Source organism: Diuraphis noxia, unplaced genomic scaffold, assembly GCF_037042655.1.
Source record: "Diuraphis noxia isolate RWA-SAM2 unplaced genomic scaffold, SU_Dnox_SAM2 contig0005, whole genome shotgun sequence".
NCBI classification, from domain to species: Eukaryota; Metazoa; Arthropoda; class Insecta; order Hemiptera; family Aphididae; genus Diuraphis; species Diuraphis noxia.
Window position 1 is genome coordinate 39,084,638 of NW_028301715.1, and position 26,462 is coordinate 39,111,099.

Sequence of the window (26,462 nt, forward strand, 5' to 3'; positions counted from 1 at the left end):
TACAATGATAGCTATCATTGCATTCAAATTTAATCCCATCCATTACAGTAACCTACTAAACAGCAGAGCGACATCCACGACTTACCCGCTTTTTTTATAATAATAATGTTATCATGTCAAGGGGAATAATGCATCCAAATTACATCTATGGATATACATAAATGGCTATTAATGTTTTATGTATTATTATTTATTTATGTACTATTGATTGTATTAGTATAAACTATAAATATAATATATTGTTATCAAATAATGACATATTGACGTATTAATTTAGATCAGTTTTCCAACCAAGAATGGCCATGTCCACAAAATTGCGGCCGTAGCTACAAACACAAACATTCATTGACCAACCATTTAAAATATGAGTGCGGGGTACAGCCACAATTTATTTGCAAGAACTGCTCCCGTACATTCAAACTTAAACATCATCTGAAAAAACATAAAATGAGTTGTGATAACGTTCCACCTGAGTTCTGTTGCCCAATTTGTAATAAGTTCTTCAGACAAAAATGGGATCTGAAAACACACATGGGATGCGTTCATAAAATTATCAACATATTATTATAAACATAGGAAGAATAGAAGAACCAACCAGGTACAAACTCTTAGTATGTCCCAGACCAGTGTTCGGAACGTTCACTAAAAAAATGAATTCGTTCACGTTCACGTTCAGTCCTTAAAAAAGGAACTCGTTCACGTTCACGTTCATGTTTTTTTCAAACGAACGCGTTCACGTTCACGTTCTTTGAAAAAATGAACGCGTTCATAAGGTCGTTCATATAATTTTTTGTTTGTAAATAGTTTACCAGCAGTTAGTATAAAAACCCATAAACATATAGGTCTCAACCAAAAAATAAAAACAATTTAGACTTTAGAGCATATACATTTTCTAAAGTATCTAAATTATATACATAGTAACATATTATATTAATTAAATAGTAAATAAATTGAGCATCTTCAAAATCGTTCAAATATAAACGCCGTTCACGTTCACGTTCTATTTTTAAAAAATGAGCGACGTTCGCGTATCGTTCACTAACTATGAACGTGAACGTGTGAACATGTGTTCATGAACGACGTTCTTTCCAAAAACTGTCCCAGACATGATAAAAGATACCTTAAGATACCTTAGCTTACCTCATGTATAGGTATAAAAATGGAAATTATATTACAGCTAAGTCTCAATTATTCAGTATTCTAACATTGAAAACCTCAATAGGTACCGCACTACCGCAGATATTTTCTTTTTCTTGCACATTAAAATTTGAGATATCGTACCTAACTCAACTGTAGGTGCCTATTGTACTACCTATCATAACTATATGAACTAATATTCTAAATATTCGATTTTAATAATTAACAATTAATAATATAATAATAAATATTTTAGAATGCATGTATATAATATTTATGTAATATGTATAAATGTATAATATGTCTAATTTATATTTTATATCTACCATGTTAAAGTACTAAATTGTTGACAGGGCCTGATTAATAGGCAAGGCACTATGGTCTATGGACTATGAGTAATGATAGATGGAAAAAAAAGTCCCAGTAAAGGGAAAAAATCCCCAGACTGCCAGACTACAATATTACTCATAACCTCATTCACAAATATTTTTTAAACATTATATATATCTATAATTACCACATTATTAATATTGAATTACAAATACGTATATTATATTATATCATTCAATAAATTAATATAGTTGTTAGAAAAACAAAGTTTTTATTAAAAAATTATATTGTTAAATATTTTTTATCCTTATAATTTTTTAAGTTTTTACTTTTTTGAACAACAACGTCATTGAGTTTTAATTTCATATTCCAAAGCAGAATATTTTATAAACTAATTTTATGTTGGTATAAGTCTGTAAAAATTAAATCCCCGAAGTAAAATATTAAGTTTTTTGTAACATTTTGACGATAATTTATACGATATAAGATTTTCAAATGTTATTTAATATGATTATTGTGTGCAGTATAGTTTGTACCTAACCGGTTACCTTTGATAATATATATTATAGGGTAAAAGACATAGATATGGTAAAAGGTTACAACTACCTACATATCTTATCTGTAATGGGATCACAAACATAATTTTGATACTCTCTATCTTAAAATAAATGGGTATCAGGTATGACCATGTTCAAACATTGTATTGTACAATACAAATTAGCAACGTTTTTCAGTGGCTCAGTACACTATATATTATAGGTCTCAGTAGTCAGTACACATTTAGCACACAACACACACTACACAAGTACAGAACGACAACGCTATGGAAACGGTAGACATTTTTAAAACTGATGGTAAAAAACCTAAGCCCGCGCACTTCGGATTTATTATTTTCAAAAAGAGGGCTCAAATTTTATACGTTGGCGGTGTTCTAAATTTAGTTCTTTAAGATGTCCGAGTGTACTTAAGACTAGTTTAAATATTAATAATGCGTTAATTATAGATAATAATTAACGTTTAAAAATATAATATGTTCAACCATTTTCAAGAGGTTGTGAGTAATATTACGGTATGGGAATTTTTTTTCTGGGGATATTTTTTACGCAATTCATAATATGTAAGTATGTATGTGTATTGTGTGGTATAGGTAATAAAAATAATAATACATTATAGCCAATAGGTATATAACGGCGATAATTTGAGTGGAAAGGCCTAGCTAGTAGCTATGATAAAATTGTTCGATTAATATTATATTTATTATTATTATACCTATCAATTTTATCGATACGATTATCAGTATATAATATTATATATGTGTTCAACTGCCAATCATTAGGTACAAAAATAAAAGGTATCAAATAAAATCAAGTCTATATTATTAAAGGTGGGGCATTTTTTTCCTAGTATGGGACTTTTTTTTTCCGCGATTCCTGAGTAATCGCTTAGAGCGCAAAATTGTTCGAAGGTACCTACCAAATATATTTATATTTTTTAATTATCTGAATCAAAGCATCATATTTTTGGTTAACTATAGATTAAATAGTTATTATTGCATTTAGTGGACAAATGCTTGTTAGAGCAGTTCTATTTTTAATTTATGAATACTGATTTTGGTATCAATGTTATACAAGTGTTGTTAGATTAATGATTTCAAAAATAATGTTGCTCAGTTAATGTATAGTTTTTTAAATGTACTGCCAGTATTTTATTTATATAAGTACATTTTGGTTTATTGTTATAAATAAATCTATTTCAAATTAGATTTGTGTTGAATTTTTGGTTATTTGAACATATTTTATTTGTGTTATCAATTAATAATAGGTACATATAATATGTTACATATTTTTAATTTAATTAATCAATAAATGTGTAAATCTATTACTGTTATGAAGTTAGTACTACCTTATATTCCCTCTCCCATTTAATCTTAGCTCATCAATTCATCAATGACTAAACCTTTAGACATCATAAACAATAAAAGGTTTTCAAAATTGGCTCGCACCTGGGCCTCAAAATTGTAGTAATTATCATAAAAAGTCATATCCCCCCCATGACAAAAACCTAAATACGCCACTGACTGAAGATACCTACAAACCTAGCTGTTATGTTAAAATGCCTAACCTAGGTACCTACCTATAGTTACATACAGGGGCGTCATTTCAGGTTTTTTTTTCGGGTGTGCGAAGTTTCAAGCAGGCCATTTTGAAATTTCACCAGGCCATATAAAAATAGATATACATACGTATATGTATATTATCTTGCATTCAATTATTTCCATACATTATAGACCGGTTATTACAATTTGATTTTAATCATATAAATAATTGTGCATTCGTGGCTCGTGGACTATTTTTGGCTTCAGCAAGGCGCAGGCCAATTGTAACATTCGAAAAGTAAGGGGTGCAACCGCACACCCTGCCACCCCCAATAAGTAACGCCCCTGGTTACATAATGCTTGTTTTAATTAATAATGTTACTACTCATAATCGTTATATAATCAAGACTTAGGAGCTTTTTAACTCTTACTACCTGTAGTACTTACTATATACTGTTTGTAATTATATATGTAGGGGAGACCGGGTACAATTGTAACATTTCCCATACTATTATTTATTTATAGGAAAATTTAAACTTTCTAGCATTGATTTTGCACTAAAATGATTCAGTAACTTGTAATCTTAAGAAATATGTGTAAATTGAACATTAACTTCCATAAGTGAATCTGTAAAATCTGATCTAAAAAAAAAAAAAAGATGTAACAATTGTACCCGGTTCTGGGTCAAATGTAACAGTAGTAGGGGACAAATGTAACACAATTAACACATACATAATATATTAATCAAAATTAGTTTTTTAATAGTTTAAGCCTTTATAACTAAATATAAATATTTAAAAAACAGTGGTAGAACATACCTAATATAATAATAAACAACAAATTATAACATTTTTATAGTTTGAGCCTTTATAACTAAATATTAATATTAAAAAACAGTGGTAGAACATACCTAATATAATAATAAACAACAAGTTATAACATTTTTATAGTTTGAGCCTTTATAACTAAATATTAATATTAAAAAACAGTGGTAGAACATACCTTATATAATAATAAACAACAAGTTATAACATTTTTATAGTTTGAGCCTTTATAACTAAATATAAAAATTTAAAAATAGTAGTAAAACATACTTTAGTAATAAAATTAAAATAATGAAATATTATAACTCTTAAAATAACTAATTAAAACAATATCAGTCTCAATGTTACAACATTAATAGTTAAATATCATCAGCCTCACAATTATCACAAATATAAAATACAGTAAAGTCATTTTTAGTACAAGCTTCGTGAGACCAAAGTTTGCACTTATGACATTGAATCCATGACTCTCCACTTTTACTTTTTGAATAGAGTTCTGAGCAAATCATACAAAAAGCATCATCATCTTCATCACTTTCATCAACAATCTTATTTTTCTTTTTTTTTGTGGCTTTGGATGTTTGTTTAATTTTTCTAGCCTCTGTATACAATAGTTTGCGTTTAGCAATTTTATTTTTTTTGTTAGCATTTTGTTCAATTTCATTTTTTTCTGGTGTGTCTGTTAGTATTTTAGTTGTTCCTTTTTTTCTCCCACCCTTTCTTGCCATTTTTTGTGCTAATTGAGATTTAGGATAAGGTCTAATACTTTCAGGTGATATAGTTATTGGTTCTTGACTTAATGTTTCAGTTATTATGTTTGTTATAACTGTTTCTGTGTTAATAGGTGTTTCATTAGGTTGCATATTATCTGTACTATTTAAAACAATGTTTGTAACAGTTGATGGCGCATATTCATCGTCATTAAACACATTTCTATTGAATGGCCATACACCAGACACAGAAAAACCATTAATAATATTTTTTGGTGTAGCTGCGTTTACAAGGGCATTAGTAGTAACAGAGGGTAAATCATATATAGTAAATCTTTTCCCAGGGTTGCTCTTCATCCAAGAATCCATTTCTTGGTTAATTAATTTTTTGAATGGACCAAACACTGACCTGTCTAAAGGTTGAAGTTTGTGGGAGCAGTGAGGGGGGAATGAAAGCAACACAATACCATTTTCTCTACAATAATCAATTACTGGTAGATATAAATGTGATTCGTGGTTATCTAGAAGTATCAGCACCTTTTTTTCTGGTGTGGGTCTTACATGGTTGACAAAATGTTGCATAAATTCTAAGAATTGGTCTCCTTGCATCCACCCTGATTTATTTGATGTGCCTATACACCCTGGTGGTCCTCCTCTAATAAAATGATGTTTATAATTCACTCTCGGAAAAATAAACATAGGTGGTATAGTATTGCCTAGAGCACTTACTGCTAAGCACATTGTAACCAATGTTCCACGTTCGGATGATGTTATTGCTCCTACTTGTTTTTTTCCTTTTTGTGCTACTATTTTACCAGGGTTTTGCACAGTAGTTATACCAGTTTCATCTAAGTTATATATCTGATGTGCTTCCAACTTATATTTGATAAGAACTGAATCATATTTATCCATAAATTTTTTAACATTTACTGGGTTGAAGTTCATTGCCCTAGCTAAACTTGTAGCCTCTGGTTTTCTTATGGATAATGTATTGTTGCGTTTTAAAAAACTAGAAAACCAATCATCACCTGCAAATTCATGTTTGGTCCAACTAGGTGGTATTTTTAAATCTAATTTTAATGCAAATTCATAAGCGAGTTTTTTCACATCTTTGGTGCTCAAACCAAAGTACATGTCAGCACAATTTTTTAGATAATTTGTTAACATGACCTCTTGTAAATTGTTAAATACTCGGGTGTGAGGGTGATAACCACATTCAGGTAGAGGACCACCAGAATCACGGTGAGTTTTCAATTTTTTTATGTAGCGATTTAAACTTACATGACAAATTTCAAATTGATTTGCAACTGATCTTTCAGATTTATTTTCGTTTATACAGATTTCTGCAGCTCTCTTTAAGGTTTCACTATCAGTGCCTCTATTTGTTGTTCTTTGTCTTATTCGTGGCATGGCTATTACCTATAACAAAGAATAATGAATAACTTATTCTTACAAATATAAATTTAATAAACAATAATAAAATGTTACATTTGTCCCCGTTTAACTGTTACAATTGTCCCCAATCAACATTTATGTAAGAAAGTAAATATAAAAATAAATACTTACTACGCACAGACCAGACAAGACAATCAAGTTAAAGAACACTTCTTTCCATATATAAATATAACAGTAACTAAAAATTATAAATAAATAACAACGTTTAAATAATAAAATACCACAAAATATTTTATTTACAATCTGATTTGATAAACGTATTTTATTATTTTTCTGATAAGGACAATATGATATCGGCGTATTGATAAAGGGGAACTAGTTGCTATTATAGTGGGACAACTATCGTATTTTCGCCATATTTTTAAATCGAACCTAGAAGAGAAAATCAACAATGTTACAATTGACCCGTGTTACATTTGTACCCGGTCTCCCCTACTAGCTCACGGCTTATCTTTTTTATGTGTGTAATGCATTTATCATAATAAAACTTCCGAAAATAATCTACCTAACATTAGTATGATATAACTATTTAAAATATAAAGCAACATCCGGATACCTATTATGTACCTTATACAGTTATACATATATTACTATTATTTTTGTAAACCTGTTTTTTAAACAGATAATGATATAATGTGTTAATTTAGGTCACTTTTCCAACCATAAATGGCCATGTCCACAAAATTGCGGTCGTAGCTACAAAAACAAACATTCATTAGCCAGTCATTTGAAATACGAGTGTGGAGTACAGCCACAATTTACTTGCAAGAACTGCACACGTACTTTCAAACTCAAACATCATTTGAAGAGTCATATAATGAGTTGCGATAATGTTCCGCCCGAATTTAGTTGCCCGTTTTGTAATAAGCTCTTCAGACAAAAAGTGCATCTGAAAACGCACATGGGTTGTGTACACAAAGTTATCAACATATAACATATTACTTATATCTATACCATACGCTATGATACCTGATATATTATGTTAGTAGAAGTTCATATCATATATTTTGTGTCTTGTGAACGTTATTATAAAATTATTTATATATTTTATAATTTATAATGTAATTAATACTATATATTATACATAAGTACATATTGTATACTTTTATGATGACCTATATTCTACCCTATAAAATACTAGGTATAATTACCCTACTAAGTAGTACATATACGTACCTACTATTATAAATTGTTGCTCAATGGCCTCCAGTAGTTTTATACTAATATTTATAAATATTAATTATTATTATCACACATTTACACCTAAGCTTTTCTATTGGAGTGCAGTAAGTTGTTATGACTAACGGGGAATGATTATTACAAAAATAGTTTATCTTCTGTATAGACATAGTGTCAAATGTCAATTCCTACATGTAAATAAAATGTAAATTCACCATACGATTTTTATTTGGATGAAAGTTTAAGACAAATATTAAAATGTATAATATATCAAAAACTGTTATTTGAACAGCTTATACTAACTTTAAAGCTTTTTATACCAATGCAAAAATCTTTTGGGCCATAATTCAAAATAAAAAAATTCAAATTATATAAATGTCTATAAAAATCTCAAAACGAGTCAAAATATTTTGAAATTTTTATCATGAACAGAAAATAATAAAATAAACATTTGGTGAAAATTTGAAGTGGGCATGTATATAAATAATTATTCATTTTTAAATAAAAAAACAAAATAAGACATTTTGTTCCATGAATAATCGGTTGAATATCCAAATGTTGAAAAAATATTCACTTTAAAGTCTAAATGGCGCATCTCGGGTTAAAATGCTGGTGAGAAGGGGAGCTACAACTTACCTGCTAATCAAGCAAAACTAATAATATTGTTATATGATAATAATCTATTTAAAATAACCTATAGAGGGCTTATATCTAAATCCATTAGGAGTTTTTTTTTGTTGGATGGGGGTTGCTAAATCGTAGTCAGGGTGGGGTCTTGCCCGACCATATATTTAAAACAAATTCGGCCATTCGGCGCCAATGGTTCTATAAGTTCTGAGGGTTGCCATAAACGATAATATCGTATTATACTTTTTTTAAGTATAGATACCTACCCTTGGTTTCAATTTACTTATAAACATATAATTATAATATATACCTAATTAAACCATAGACTACCTTATACTTCGCAGAATAAGGCCGTTTTTTTACTTTGGAAAAAAAGTCTATTAGCAATCTGCATTTATAATACAAAACATATACACCTAGCGACCTAGCGAATAAAATTAAATGAAAACAAAAATTAAAATATTGGTGGACAGGAGAGGGTAAGACGCCAATACGCCATTGGCGTCATCCTGATTCCTGGACGTATACTTTATATTATGGTCGATGATATTTTAAACCATGGGTTTATTCGTTTATTATTCAATAATAATATTATTATCATTTATCAGTTATCATATTATCAATTGTTTGTATTTTGCCCGCGTGTTGTCAGTGCCGATAGTCCAATAGATGATACTGTATGATGGTTATTAGTCAGTTATAATATAATATAATGCAACCAATGCCCAAAGCAGGATTTCGTTCAATTCTGTTTTATTTTCAAGTCATTAATTTTCAGTTCATAATCGGTTTTGTGTATTAGTTAATCTCTGTGCTTAGTTTATGATTTAATATTATTTTATTCTGTTCAGTGTAATGTGTGACATTCCCTACATTTATCGTACTAAATCAACTAACTCAAATGCTACTATTTTTTTTCTTTTATTTACCTGTCCACTTTAATGTTTGACTTCGTGTACATTAATTTTAGATTTATGTATTTTACTTTTCAAATCACATGACATTGACTCTATGTGATGACTTTTAATTAGAAACTATAAGCCTATAACTTTATTTATCTGATAAAAATATTGATAGCTTAACTAACAAGACATAATATCTTATTATTTTTATTTTTACAGTTAATTTTTTTTTTTTTTGTAATATAAATCAAATTATTGGCCTTAATAAGAAAAATAAAGGATAACCTTATTAGTCCTCAAATATTATTATTTCTTTTTATCTTCTCTGGCCTACGAAAAAAGTGATAACAGTGAAATGAACGGGATATGCCTAGATTGTTTTGGATTTAGAATGGAATATGTAAATTTATTGGATTACTCTATTGCTGGTAAATATATAAATACTACAATACTACTGAAGTAGCTTATTTTAATATTTTACTATTTGGTATAAAGTCCATTACAAAAATTATTCATAATTATTTTTATACCACATGGCACATGAACTTAAATTGTTTTCAATTCAAAAAGTTGTTTAAGAAATTATTTATTTTTATACACAATATCTTTTTAACTTGATAATATTATAATAAATTAAATGTTTTGTTTTCAGTGGGAAACTGCAATGGCATGATTGGATTTTATAACTGTCAAGTTTCATCCCACATCGAGCAATAGTAAAGGTATGTTTAGTTTAAAAGCTTTTTTAGTAATATAGTCAAAATTAATTTTCAAAAGAATATATATCTTTCTCCCTCAATAAATAAATAAAAAAATAATAATCCACTCAAACATATTTTGTAGTTCAAATAGGTACCTATATTATAATTTATTAAAAACAAATATGTGAAAAAAGTTATTTTATTCGCGCTGAATACAAAGATTCCTTTATAACTAAAATGTATATAAATTAACCATGTAAGCATAACTACCTATTGTCTATATTAATTTTATTGATATTCTAGTACTCGTCTATTAATGATGGTATTCTTAAAAGCATAGGCTGAGATATAATTTAATTTTAAGGAGGAAGTAAGCGCTTCCCTAAAACACCCCTGAATATCTGCCTATGCTTAAAAGTATTGAAAACAAATCAGTTTTCTCTTACTTCATTATCTGGTTAAGTAGATTGCTTAATAATTGTGAATTAAGCCGGATTCACAGCTAAGTTGTGTCAATCAAACCACATTCTGAATGAATGTTTAACTTTTGGTATGGTGTCATAACTAAATTAAAACCGAATATACCAAGAATTATACTATATCTTGAGTTTAAATACTTTCATCATTTATGGACATAAAAGGTGATGTATGTTTTCCTTGCTTACAAACCCTTATATTTCCATTGTTCTATATAATTATGAACTTTAAGTAAGTTACAATAACACAATTTTTTAATTGGTAATGCTGTTATTTTAATTTAAGACATTGAATCTAGTATGCAAATATTTCATCTAAATACTGTGTGATATCATTACCTAATGAAAGGTCTTATGATTCTGTGTACTTATTTTTATCTTATTAGGGAAATTAATAATTATTTTAACATTACTAATTAAATCCCAACATACCAAATAAATAAAATATTAAAATTAGATAATTGTTATCCTTACTATAAAGGTTTTTGTATATTATAAAAATAATTTTTAGATTATGATAAATGTCTATTTACCTAATTAAATAGTTGTTATTTTAATTATAATAAAATATTTGATTACATTGCTAAAATATGTAATTGTAATAAAATATTCACTGGTTAGATAATTTAAATATTTTAATTTATATTAATTTTAATTCAAATTTTTTAGTGAAAAAATTTGCAAAGAAGTTATATTAGGTACATAGGTAGAAGATATTTTGCGGAGTATGACACTGAAATGTACATTAGTCTTATTTATAACATATTGTGCCCAATCTAATAATATGTTAGTAAAATATTGCAATAAGTTAAGCATACTTGACTGATTTATATTTTATACAGAATAATCCAATTAACTGGAAATTTTAATTTTATATTTGTGATTTTAAGGAAAATAGTTTTTACACAATAGTGTTAAATATCTTATCCGGTTATTTATATTATCATCAGAATTTCTTTATTCTTAGTCACCAAACTGATTATTTTGTATAGTCGTTAATATTATTTAAAATTTTAAATATACTGATATTCATTGATATGTGATATATTTTTGAAAGATGGTTGAATAACAATAAAAAAATGTCTACAAAAAAACAAACAATATATTCATTTTTTTGTAGTTTTTTTATACCAATATTATTTACATTATCCACAAAATATATAGTTATAAATTATAATCATTATTTAAGTTAATAAAACCAATAACAGTTTAATACTTTCTCCCAATGCATGTTTTTATATGTACATGCCCGCTATATGCAAGACGTGAAGCTGTAGGTTGTACCCTAATCAGTAATCAATAAATTCTACTTTAAATCATTGATTTATTTATAAATATTAATTATAGGTAAAATTGTGATACATAAATTTAAATATAATTTCAACTGATATGTGATGTGAATAATTATTGACTACTAGTATGACTAATGTGACTACTAGTCTAAGTTACTTCTACTAAAATTATTCTGTCCAATCCTTAAAAAAAATCCTACTCACCTATGTGTGTTCTAAACTAATTTGCTTGCATAAAAGATCAGGGCTCTCTTAATTTTTTACTAGTGGGCTGTTACAAACTAAAAAAAACTCTAGAATTCATCTATAAGTGTTGTACATAGTGCATGTAATCATACAATAGTTAGTTAAAAAAATAAAAATAAAAATGTACCTAATTAGTTCAATCTTGTATGGTTTGCGATAGTCATGGTGACATTACTTAATGAAGTCTTAAGAGCAACTTCAATTTTATTTAGTAGATTAATCCCGAACTTCAAGAAGTGTATGATAATAAAGTTTTTTTGATGTTTAACTTTAATGTATACACTATAAAATTAATAGTAGAAAATAAACAAGAAAATATACGAAAAGTTTGTTTTTAGATTATTTGTTGCAGTTACTCAATTTTAAAACTCCTGGTATAAAGCATTTATAAATATATATTGAGTTTATTGATATTTCAGGACACCAAGAAGTTGAATATAAGCTCAAATATTATTGCTAATTATTCAAAATCAATTAAGAACATAGATATCTTCATCAACATCACTTGTATTTAAACTCGTATTTAATATATATATATATATAGGTTATATTGATTATATTGGTTATATTGGCTTCACTATCGGTTTTTAGTATTCTTAATGTCCATAATTAATCAATAATATTAATGAGTTACTGGGATTTCAGGCCAACTCTATATATAAGATTATTAATTTTCATTAAAAATAATAATTTATTGATTAGGAATCTTCCATTTTGTTTGTGGCCAATATTTTTGTATTACTTATTACTAATTGTTTTGTATTTATTATTTTAAAATTACTTATATACTTATCTATTGGATGAATAAATAAATGACATTTTTCTTAAAAAAATTTTAAAACAATTTGTTGCGTCATCTTATTATTTAGGTTTACATTTCCTATTCAGGTTATTTAATTGCATGTTAAAATCATGAGTGTTACTAATTTAATCTCCTTAAATATATGAAAAATCATTTAAATTCCTATGTAAATAAAATTGATGTAAAATAAAACTACAATCAATATTAAATAAGATTTAGCTTAAGCTTTTAACATTTAGTTAAGACACTATCATTATTCCTTGTTTATTCAATAGATTGAATACAATTTTGTTATATTCAAAAATATACACCAAGTATTTTTCTAAAATATTTCAAATTTATCTTGATATTTCATTAAATTATTAATTTAACATAACTGCTTTTAGCTTTCTTTTTGCTTGTGTAGTTATAACCATGGATGTTAAGATAATATGATTATTATTATTTACAACATTTAAAAAAAATTAATTTATTGTTCACACATGTAGACTTATTGTTATTTTATTAATTATGTATCTAACGTACTATACTGCTTAATATATTGAACAAATAAATATTAATTATCAAATTATTTTTTAACTATCAGAGGCATAATGTAGTGAGAACATAGTAAATAATTACATTTTTATAAGTTGCCGTCTATTAATGAAAAACTAACCACAATTTTTATTTGTTCAAGAGATGTTAGTGATCAATATTTTGTAAATATTTCAAAGATGATATTGAATAATACATAGTACATTTTTTTTTTTTTTTTTGTATAATAATGTATAATAAAAACATACATTTCAATTGTCTGTTGTTATAACTTAGTATTTATTCAATAGGATCAATGATTGACTCCTTATTCAAAGTGGATGGCCAGTTTCCATGTCCAAAATGTGAAAAGTCATATGTGCATTTAAGAAATTTGCATAGACATTTGAAAAATGAATGTGGCATTGAACCATCTTATCAATGTCCTTGGTGTCCAAAAAAATGTAGATATAACTTTACATTGAAATCTCATATTTATGGTAAACATTCATCAACTATGTCTATATGATTGTTGAATAAACTGATCATGTAATACATTTATATATTATTTAAATACTTAAACAATCAATAATCAATACATGAGTGTTTTTTTAATAAAATATTTTTATTAAGTTATAATTAGTTTAATCTTAGGGTATCATACATATTAATTACATTTCAATCCTTAAAAAATTTGAAATATTAAATTATCATGGTTTGGGATTTATCTTGTGACTGATTTATTTTAACTTTTTATAATTATTATTTTATTTATATATGTATTGTAATCTATTCAATAGCTATACTGTTCTTTTTAGAAAATTGAATTAACATGTTTTAAATACTAGTATTTAATAGGTATGTTTATTATTTCAAAAATGGTTCTGTTTATATTTGTGTAGTAATATATTATCAATACTAATGTTCATAAATTTGTAGACACTATCCCAAATACAAATTTGATATTTTAATTCTTAAAACTCTAAAAAGAATTTTAAATATCTGAAGTGTTAAAAACAATAAAGTATGATTTATTGAAGATGTGTTGTATCATTAATATAGATATCATTTTTGTTATTATATACCTATACTGAATATTAATTATTACAAATTCCTGATGTATATTATCAAGTTTGAGTTTATGAATTGATAGATATCACTGATATCAGTAACAGATATTAAAGCTATACCACTTATTGCCAACATTTTATTTTTGTTTGTTCTTCAGAAACAAATAACTCAAGAACTTGAAATTTTCACCAAATATTTAACATATGTAGCATTCTCTAAACATGATAGAATTTTACATTACTTATAGATATTTAAAATTCTATGTTTGTTGGCAGAACTCCTAACAGAATGAGAATACTTAAATTTTTTATAAAAAATATCCATTTAGTCATAACTATTCTTACAATACTTTTTGTTCAAGTCTTTGTTTTATATTTTGACCAAATATAATAACTGAAAGTTAACTGAATTTAGAATGTTATTATACAAAATATCGAAGTATTTAAATAGTTTTAAGCTATTAACACCATTAGTATAAAATAGATAAAAACAAAACTTGAAAAATATATACTTTTATAACTAAACTACAAAAATAAAATAACTATTTTTTTTTCAAAAAACATTATTAGTATACATTTTATCTAACATAAATTATTCTTATAAATAGATACATTCTATACATACCTCGGCATCATGCATGATCATAAATAATTTGACACATATTCTTTATACTTTTATGGTGCCTTAATCATTTACTCCATGTAAACAAAACTTTTAATTCAATTTTTATATCATTCACATTTTTTTTGTATCATTTATATTCTGCAGTAAACAACTTACAAACTAAAGTAGGGTTGTAACTTTATTATGTGCTGAAAGTTTTTACCTCTTTTAAGTATAACATTTTTTCCAGAAAAAAATTGTATTTTATTTCTGTGTTGATGTTTAAGACATATGTACCTTTCATAATTCCTAACTTTTCAGGTTTATTTTTTTTTGTTTAATACTTATTTATTTGCCTTTTTGAAATTTGTTTTGCTATATCTTTATACTTAGTTTATACAAATATCAGGAAAAGGGGTTTGTGCTCTTTGCCTTTGTTGTGTCATATAAGAATATATAATATATAATAAATTAGGTATCGTATCTGAGAATAGTCAAACATTTCATATCTTCCTTTCCCATCCTTTCCAAAAAGCTGAATAGGCCACTGACAAGTATTATATTCAAGTCACAAATTGTATAAATTGCTCAGTTATTTTTTAGAATAAATGAGTTGTAATATAGTTGCAAGTAGGTATGCATTTTTTTTCTTATTATAAGGCAATTTTTAATGTTTTCCCCTTGGAATTTGTCCAAAATTGGTTTTCATTCTAGTAAATCAAAAATTGGTCCTTAATTTTGTGTTTTTATGTGAATTAAAGTATTCTTATGTTTTAAAGCTTCCCACTATATAAGATTTTGTGAATTATAGAATTGATATAAAACACTTATTTTAACTATCTAAATAACAATAAAGCTATCTTATTTTATATTTATCAATTAAATTTTGTGAATTGCTAATATTTTAATATCCACCATATATATAATAGTGTTTCCCAATCAGTGTCACACTAAATGTCATAATATTTTATATACGCTTATCTAAAAATCTCTTATTAGGGATTACCTGATACATGAGTTTTCCTAACATAAATAAACATGCCATTTTCAATTATTTGCTAGTAATTTACTGATACACAACTATACTAATAATTATATTTTATATTTTTATTTCTATGTTGGTGTTAATATGATGAAAACCTAATGCTCTAATATTAATGAATATTATATAATCATATTAAACACCCATATATATATTAAACATAATATATATGTCAGTGTCAAGCGTGCCACAATGAAATATAGTTAGGACTTGTGTGCTGTGACAGAAAAAGATTGGGAAAAGCTGTAATTTGACGTATATGCTTAACTATTACTAATTGCTTTCATAAATATTATCAAAAACATCTCCTTCAGTTTTTTCTTTTCTATTGTTATGAAATATACGATCAACAATAAATCATTAAATTTCTTATTACCTATAAAATTAATATTTATTTGAGACGTTAAATTGTATATACTTTTGAACAATTTTATATAATTACTATTTTTTAAATTTATATTTCTTTTAATTTGTCTTTTGTTAATCCAATCTATATTATATATCATTTGTTTGGTTCAATATATATTAAAAAAGGATTTCAAAAATATGCAACTTTAATAGGTTAGTAGTCTTCAATTAACAGTTAGCAAAATAGTCAATACTGTACAGTGACATTCTAATTTTAAATCTTCGCTAAAACTAAATATGTTTTTTATCCTGATTAAAAAAATGTATATATAAAGAATTGTTCATAAGCTTTCAAAACCTACTTCATTTGCTTATTTGTCCATTATGATTACTTAATATTGTTATTTTTCTGATGGTTCAAAGCTTTTTAAATTGTAATAAATCATAGAAATAATCAAAAAGTAGATTAATATTTTTGATCATTACTTATGCTCATTTCTAATTCAATAGAAAACTAAACTAAATTTATTCTTTGTTATGTTAAATCCTGGTATGTATAAAATAATCTATACTTATGTATTGTAATTTCTGTTTTTTTTTTTTTGCAGTTAATTACTATTATTGGGATACTACTAAAAAAAAAAGTTCTGGTGATAATCTTACTGGAAATGTTTGTCCACAGTGTGGCCGAACTTATCGTCATAAAACTACAATGCTAACTCATATTAAATATGAATGTAACAAAGAACCACAGTTTGTTTGTAAATTTTGTGGAAAATGCATTTACTATCCTTCAAACTTCAAGAAACATTTAATACTAAAACACGGTCATATGATTGCCTAAAATATATTGGTTTTAATGAATAAAGAATATAATCAATCTGAATAATACAGAAGACAAATTATTTAATTATTATAAGTTTTGCTGTGTATTTATTTCTGATTCACTAAATATTAATAAGTACTTTATAAATTAATTTAGTGATACAATTTTCTTAAATTTTAAATCTAATGTATATGTAAAATAAATTTTAACATTAAAAATATCTTCATAGGGCATGAAATCATTTTCGTAGTATTATCGTAGTATTATATAAGGTTGTGAAATATTTAAATTTATGAAATCTCTTAATATTAAAGATGCTATCTATATGATTGTTTGATTCATCGGAGTATCTGAAACCACTACTCTTGGCATAAGTTTTAGCTGGAAATAACTAGATCAATAATGAGTTTAACAATGGCGCATTTTTTAAGAAATTGTTAAAGATCTACAAAGTGTATAAGAGAATGCCCTTGCCATTGATATTTGATAATCTAATATTTTCTGCGTTCCAACCATTATTCTAATCCAAATTTTACCACTGATTAGAAGTCTCTGCTGTAGGTACCTAATTAGAAAATATTATTGAAGATACCTTAAAGAAAGTGGGAATGTATATGTTTTATTGTGCATAGTTTTATTTATAAATCAAACTTAAAACTAAAATAACACATTTAAAATAAAGTATTTTATTCTAAAAATGCATTTTCTAACACTAGTGGAAGACATCAGAAACAGGACTATTTTTTGGTGGACATCAAAATTTGGATTTCATTAAAAATATATATTATTATATACCAATCCATTAAATTTTGAACAAGTAGGTAGGTCATCCTAAAAGTAAGAAAAATAAATTTCTTGAAATTAAAAATAAGTTTCAATTATTTACATACTCCTTAGACATTTAAAATATATCTGAATACATTTGAAATTAGTAGTGATCTACTGCTTTTATGGCCCTGTGATTTATTGATTCTGCAGCTCAAAAATTTTCCATCATCAAATAACACATTACTTAATTATATTGGTATAATAATAATACTTATGTTCAGTGCATAATATGTCTAATTGAAATAGGTATCATGTATAGTTGTATGCAATGTGACCATACAAATACTAGAGACGATTAATTAGCCATCAGAGCAGTGCCGTACCCAGGATTTGTTTTGTATTTTTGGAGAGGGGGGCTTAAACATTCATACTCAACTCTATAGAAAAATATAAAATAATTTAAAAACACAACATATATGTATGCACATACTATTTGATGCATTATGCATTTAATATATTAATCTCGATATTAACGTAAATTGTCACAATTTTAAATCTAAGCTCACCCGTCAACATTATTAAAAAAAAATAACTCACATGAGATATTATGGGGAGGGGCTTAAGCCCAAATACCCACTACCTAGATATGGTGCTGCATTAGAGGCATGAATGTAGTATTATGCCTAAATTTTGTTGTAAGCTGTATCAAAAGTTTTTAAAACAATCATCTACTTATTATAAGCTACACATTAGAATACATTTTGATTGTAATCAATTTCAGTATCAAATTTAAATAATTTAGCAATATTTTATTATATTTGTTAATAATATCTTTTTTATCTATATTTATGATTTACTATATAATTTGTACTTAGTTAATATATTTAAAGTAATTAAACACAATTTAAACTTATATATTACTTACTAATTTTTAAGTATAAGTAAAATCTTATTAAATGTAAATGTTTGGTTTTTAATAAGGTTATACAATTTAGTTGTTGTATTTTTCTTTCATATAAATTGTTTTAGTTTGTAAATTACGAGGTAGATTACATATAAGTATGATTTTCTATTTTTATGAAGTTTCATCTTAAAGTTTATAAAAATTTAATATGGTGCATATAAAAGGTATAGTTTTTTTATTGCTTGACCCATTCCTCAAAACAATAAATAATATGTTAAATTACTTAGCTGCATTGGTCAAATAAACAGTAACAATTTTTTTCTTCTGTTTCACACTTCATTATGTCATGACTAGTCATGTATTTTCGACTCTTAGATAACTTGTTACCAACAATTTTTTCGTTAAGTCTAATAGACCAAACATAACCTGACACCGCATTGTTTTGGCCAAGCTGAAGTATATAACATGCCAAATTTTCTGACTGTATGAATGTATGTTTTATAGGTCTGAAGTATAGTTGCTTACGCTGTGAAAATAAATACAAATTCAAGAGAGAATTAATTCAACATCAGAGCAATAAATGTGGTATTCCACCTAGTTTTTATTGCAGCAACTGTCAAAAATCTTTCAAACAATCTACTAACTATAAGCTTCACATGATGAAAATACATTACGTTTTTAATAAATAACATTATAAAATCATAATGATTTTATTAATATTGTTATGAATACTAATTATAGTTAATATTAATTGATGATTTTCAATATAATATAGATTCTTAGTGTATGTATTTAAAATAATAAACGTACAAACATATAATAAAAAAATAAACATATTGTATTGGTGTATTACTAACTTTTAAGTATTAATAAAATACTAATGCTATTTGAATTATTTACTCATGACATAAAATGTAAATTTTTGTTTTTTAAGACGATTTACTGTATATTTGTTGTATTTTTCTTTCCATGATTTATAAATTAAAATTGGTTTTCATTTTGCTTACAAATATGACTTGCTGTATTTTTCCATTTTTTTTAAAGTATAGCTTTAAGTCTTTACAAATTTAGTGTAATGTATTTGGCAAGTAAGTATAATTTTTTTTTTTAGCAACATATTCATACCCTTTTTTGGAATTAACTATGGCGAACCTTCACAAAAAAAAAAAAAAAAAAAAAAAAATGGAATAACAATACTTGGTATTGGTTAAATTAATAATAATATTATTTTAAATACATTAGTCTGTTTTCCACTCCACTGTGTCATAATTTAGAGCTTTGAGTTGAATATTTTACCATTTACATAATTTGTAACTTACATTTCTGATTAACTTATGAAATGCGGAAAATAACTTGACTCGTTGTTGTGATGTCCCAGTTGATGTGTATAGTATATCTATTCTAATCTTATGAATGTATGCATTTTTATGTTATAGGTGGTACATACAGTTGTTTTCGATGTGGCCATAAATATAAATACAAGAGAGGATTAACTCAGCATCAGAGTTATGAATGTGGTGTTTCACCTAAATTTTTTTGTAGCAAGTGTCAAAGGTCTTTCAAACAACCAACTAGTTTTAAGCTTCACATGATGAAAATACATCATGATTTTAATCAATAACATAATCAAACCACAATAACTTAAAACATTTTATTACTTTCATAAATTTTGATGATTTTAATATTATATGACCTTATACTATATTTAAAATGAGATCGGCTGCAACTAGTTTTTGTTCATCACAGTTAGGTTAATGCTTAGGAATGAAGCCTTGCAAATGTGCACAAGTAGTTGGCCCCCTAAGTATAGTTATTAAACAGAGCATAGTTAATTGATCTAAAATAATAAATTTATAAAAATATCATTAAAGCAATTTAAACATATTATATGTTATTTATTTTCAAGTCTTAGTAAAATCTTATAAAATGTATGATTTTTATTTTTTAAAAGGTTATACAGTTTAATTATTTGTTTTTCTTTGTATAATTTATCCCTGTCATTAATTATTCAAATCATAATTGTTTACTCACTCTTTAAGTAACTTTATAAATATAAAAAATTTTCCTTTGTTTATTATCATCAGTACAATATAGATAATTGATTTATTTGTATAAAATAATGAATTTACAAGTGTTGAAAATGTATAATATGAATAGACATATTACATATTCATATTTAGTAGTAATAAAATATTACTTACATTAGTTAACTTATCTTATAAAAAGTTTTGTTTCCAATATGGTTGTACAGTTTATTTGATGTATTTTTTTCTTTCATTTGTAAACTATTTTATATTAAATTACATTATGTGTGCACAGTTGTGACTTGTTTTATTTTTTTTCCATTTACAAGATATGTATTGACAATTTGGTATAGGGCATATATTAAGAATATATATATATATATATATATATATATATATATTTTAAGAAATTTAAAAGTTATATTTTGTAAAATATGAAAGAATTTTAAATTTTTCCCCAAATTTTTCTGACCCCTGCTAAAAATAAAATAAAATCTTTAGAAGTATTAAAATTAAATTTTTACTAAAAGAGAATGTGGATATTATAAAGATAATTACTTGACATTAGTAAACGTAAAAATATACTTGTAAAGTATATTTTTATCAGTAATTTATTTATTTGATTTTATATTATTTAGATTTTACATTTGATAATCAATTTTTTGTATTATTTCATGGCATTTATTAGTAAATTATTATTATATCTTATCTATATTATGCTGTATATGAATATGTATAAATAATTGATGTATTTTTACGAGGTTATTATGAGTAAGCAATGCTCATTAACACAAAAACAATTAGTTTGTGGGTACTTATTTTCAATAGTCTGGGGTCTTAAGATTTTTGGGATCAGGGCTTTATAATGTGGTGGCCTTTCAACCATTATGATATGGTATGAAAAACAAAATACTTGATTCTGAGAACAAAATTTATGCAAATGTATTATTTTTCCAACCCTTAACCAACTAAGCTCATTAAAATTCATGTAGGTATTTGCTAAATTTTCAATAACTTTTTAACAATATATTACCAAATACCTATATCAAAAAATATACTTTATATCCAAATAAATATGGTTTTCATCTAAAAATATTGTCTGAAATCGGCAACGCCATTTACTGTGACATATTGCAATCAAGCCGCAATAATATACAGATTATTTAAGTATGACATATATGTGGAAACACATGGAAACAATTTTTTTACACATAATTAAGTTTTAATTGAAACATTTTAGTCTTTTATCAAGAAATAGCTCAATATCGGTGACAGTCCATTATAATTAATCATTATGCACCAAGGATTCAAGGGGGCTCCTTTAAAATATTCCAAAAATGGGATTTGTGACAAAATGGCCATTGTTGCCACTTTCTTCTCTTCTGAACTGCTCTGTAAATAGTAGCTTCATTGGAAAAAAATCTTAGTGTCTCAAAATTATAACATTTATAACAAATAAAATTACTTGTAATTTTTAATTAAAAATTATTATCATTCACTTATTTTTGAGTAAAAATAATTATTTTATTAGTTAAATAAAAATCAATGCTGTAAAAATTGCTGTCAATCATTTCAGGGCCTCGTGCACAAAGTTGGTAATAAAAGTCTCTAAAAATATTTTTACTCTCCTAAATTTTATATTTCAATAAAGTCAATTTTAAATTTTGTGAGCTATAGTTTAAACCTGATGTCTACAATATCTTTTGCGGTAAGATCTAAGATATGTTTTGACATAATGAGCCAAAATTGTTTAAGAAGTGGTAGAGATATAATGAGATTGAAATTATTTTAACACTACTTTATTATATAGTTATAGTATAATTTTACAAAATAAACAAATCTTTTTACTGATTTACTCTTAATTACTTGGATGTATAGTATAGCTAAGGTTTTAAACTTCTTCTTTAACTTAAGATTAATAAACCAACAATTAGGTAAGCTTCAGTACTACTTAAAGCTAAATATTTGAATTGATTTTTGTTTATATTCTTGTTTTCTTGTTTTTGTTCTTTAAACTAAATTATATTTATTCATAGCAAAGAAACAAATTTACAACGAAAAATTTGGATATCAATGTCATAATCAAAGTTGTGGTCGTATTTACAAAACAAAGCCAGGCATTCACAATCACCTTAAGTATGAATGTGGTGTTATGCCGAAATTCTATTGTAAATTCTGTAGACGATTCTTTAAGCAACCAGTGTCATATAAAGCACATATGCTAAATATTCATAAACAATTAACTTGAAATTAGTTTATTATTATTTTTCATTTTCAGTTTATATACTTAGTAAATTTAGAAGAAAAATAATTAGACTTTTAAATAATGTATGTTAAAGTTTTCAATAAAAATCCAAAAATTTGTAATAAAATAAACATTAGAAGTTAACACATAAGTAAACATTTTTTTTCTGTACTAAATTATCTAATAGGTAATTAAATTAATCATTACCTATTACTTTGTCTTATTATTTAATAATAAAATAAATATATTAAATGACTGCATACAATTATATTTATTATTTCTTTGTTTTCATACATATTGTTGTATTATTCAGTTCTTTTTATTATTTATTTAAATATAATCATTGCTTAAATTGTATACTAAAAGTGAATATCTAGTCTGCTGATAATTTTTAGTTTGGTAACCTAACTTTATCGGGTTAATTCTACAGAATTGTTGGTTTCAATGCAAGTGGGTAAGATGGTGTTCAAGATAGTTGGAGTCATCAGTTAACATGCCAAAAAACTGGGTATTCTCTTTTGTAATGTTTTAAAAAAATATGTGTTTATTGATATGCTCAACAATACTGTGAATAATTTAATTTTTACAACTTTTCTGTAGAAACGTATCAAAGTATGAATAACAATTCTTGTTCTAATATTTTTTTGATTTTATTGGAATTTTGATTACTTGTTACTATTATTGAACTGAAACATAGATTAACAACAATTTTTCTATAATTTTCTATTCATGCATTTTTCCTATGTTCTTAATGGCTTTAAAATTTGTTTTATGTATGACAGAGACAATACATATAGATGATATCATCTTAATTTAATTTATATGAGTTATAGTAAATAAATAACAAAATACTAGTTTTTTTAAATTGTGTTTGGTAATGAATTTTAATTTTAATTGTTAAGAATTATTTTATATTGTATTCTGATGTTATTTTATATTTTTATCTTCAGAATATAATTGTGAAAAATGCCAAAGGAAATACCAAAATGTCGGTAGTTTGAAAAAACACATATTGTACTACTGTGGTCAACAATTTCCTTGTGATATATGTCAAGGTATTTTCACTCGTAAAGCTACTCTTCAACTTCATAAAGCAGTAAAACATGGAGTTTTGATGGAATGAATTATTTATATTAACATACGGTAGTCAATGTTTTAGTAATCACTTTGGTACTGGAGAAAATGGGCAACATAAACTGATTAATAATACTAAATGAAATTTAAAGTATGCATGTAATGTAGCTCATATTTACACTTTCCAATAACAATGAACAACTGATAAAATTAATTGTGATTATAATAATCAGCGCCACTGTATTTAAAAATTTCCTATTTATGTGTTGAATTAAAATATTATGTTTATACAAATTGTAATCAAATGCATTGGATAATAAAATATTATTAGTTATATTATTATAGTTGGTAAATTAAATAGCCACTATACAACTAAGTTTTCATTATGTATTTATAAATTAATAATTGTAATTAAATTATTCCTTAAGTGAAGACTTTATTAAAGTGTTAAAAATGTTTGAAAATATTAATGCCAAAACCTTTAATATAGTACTAATCTTATTACTTTATCTCTGTGATTGAATTAAAAATAAAATAAATAAACTTGTGAACATTTTGTATTACATATTTTTTTTTTTATACAACTATTATTTGTATGTCTAAAAAAATAATAAAATTCAATTTATGGCTTTATAATTATTTAAATAATTGTATATAAATATCAAGTAAAAAATTGCTTTTAACTAATTTTCTTTTTTCTCTTTAATAGGTGAAAATTTAATCCATAAGACAAGTCTAAAGTCTTATTTTAAAAATGGCCGTTATCACTGCCCCAATCAGTGTGGCAAGCATTATAAAGGAAGTAATGGATTGAGTCAGCATTTAAACAATGAATGTGGCGTGATGCCTAAATTTGTTTGTTCTATTTGTAAAAAAAGTTGTCAATATAAATATAGGCTTAAACTTCACATGGCCAGTGTACATAAAATATTATTTGACAGTTGATATGGATGAAACTACTTTTTTTTGATTACTAGTTAGTATAACAATCTTATTTTTATTTATTGTTCTTACAATTGTATCTCTCAATTTTATCCCAATTTTTTTAAAATTAATTCTTTAATTTCTTACCTAATAAATATTTTAATGATGATAGTATGATACAATGTATAATATTAGGTGTGATCTATTGCTTTTCTCATATAGTTCAAAAACTCTTAAATCATTCATATTGTATATTTAATGATTAGGACAAAAATTATGTATACGAAGTATACATTTTTTTTAAAACTTTAATCTGCCTAGCTTATAATTTATTGCATATATAATTATAATTGCACTTTTTTTAAAGTATTAATTTATGAATTGTACATACTAGGTAATACTATGTAGGTGTATAGTATTTTATAAAATTGTTTATCATTTAATGTTTGTATTAAGATAAATTTACACTTGATTATTACGTAATTGATGTTTTTAATTATGTAGTTGCATGTATTGCATAACAAATTATTTTTCTAAATTTGTATTAGTGTCGAACATAATAATTAATGTTACAGATATTAGTTCCCGCTTCCTATGTCCAAATTTATGTGGCCGAAGTTACAAATATAAGCGGGGAGTTTACACTCATGTGAAATTTGAGTGTGGTGTGGAACCCAGTTTTTTATGTTCATTGTGTCCAAAGAAATTTGCTAGGAAGTTCCAGCTAGAAAGTCATTTGGTATTAAAGCACAAAGTTGTTAAGATTAGATGTAATTTTACAAATTAAATGGAGTGGTAATTAATAATAAAAATAATCTATTGTATAAAAAGCCAAAACTATCTACCAACATTTTATTACCATATAATTTGTTAATGTTGAATTAAACTCCTATACTCATTTAGACATTGTTTTAGTTTTTGCTGTGTATAAATAACTGTTCATATTATTATTGTATCTAATTAATGTTTTACCAATGTTTTAGTACTATATTTATATTGTATTATTAAGTACATTATATTGTTGGATTCAAAATGTATTATGTACAATTATAATTCATTAAATAATCTTTCATCAATTTTTTTTTTATAATTTGATTTAAGTTATAGTTATAAAATAATTATGATTGTACTGGGTCATAGATAAATACTATTTTATTTAGCCAAGGTAGTGATCACGTGTGAATGATCATGTAGAATTTAAGTGTGCCATGTATTTTTTAATTATACTGATTTCCTGGAACAAATTATGATATGTTTATATTATATGGTTATATATGGGTCAATTTGTGAACATAAGCATATCAGAGAGTTAAATATTAAAAGATTAAAATCACATAGATA

At 25.3% G+C, this 26,462-nt stretch overlaps 2 protein-coding genes across 5 annotated transcripts; one reads left to right on the forward strand and one right to left on the reverse strand.

Annotated features, from left to right (window-relative positions):
- The first annotated feature begins 278 nt into the window (after positions 1-278).
- LOC149055310 (longitudinals lacking protein, isoforms N/O/W/X/Y-like) lies at positions 279-26,462 on the forward strand. Of its 4 annotated transcripts, none has more exons than XM_089228866.1 (6): positions 279-598; positions 7,199-9,687; positions 9,912-9,981; positions 13,604-13,792; positions 24,907-25,173; positions 25,697-26,462. In XM_089228866.1, the coding sequence occupies exons 4-5, from the start codon at positions 13,609-13,611 to the stop codon at positions 25,140-25,142; spliced, it is 420 nt and encodes a 139-aa protein (XP_089084992.1). In that variant the 5' UTR covers positions 279-598; positions 7,199-9,687; positions 9,912-9,981; positions 13,604-13,608; the 3' UTR covers positions 25,143-25,173; positions 25,697-26,462. The 4 variants fall into 4 exon arrangements, with proteins under 4 accessions (XP_089084992.1, XP_089084991.1, XP_089084994.1 ...); XM_089228865.1 differs by lacking the exon at positions 279-598 and adding an exon at positions 6,848-7,114; XM_089228868.1 differs by lacking the exons at positions 279-598; positions 24,907-25,173; positions 25,697-26,462 and adding exons at positions 6,848-7,114; positions 19,359-19,864.
- Positions 4,017-6,811, reverse strand: LOC149055311 (uncharacterized). Its single transcript, XM_089228864.1, has 2 exons — positions 6,663-6,811; positions 4,017-6,515 (listed from the first exon to the last, which is right to left on the reverse strand). Exon 2 carries the CDS (start codon positions 6,504-6,506, stop codon positions 4,746-4,748), a length of 1,761 nt encoding a protein of 586 aa, XP_089084990.1. The 5' UTR covers positions 6,507-6,515; positions 6,663-6,811; the 3' UTR covers positions 4,017-4,745.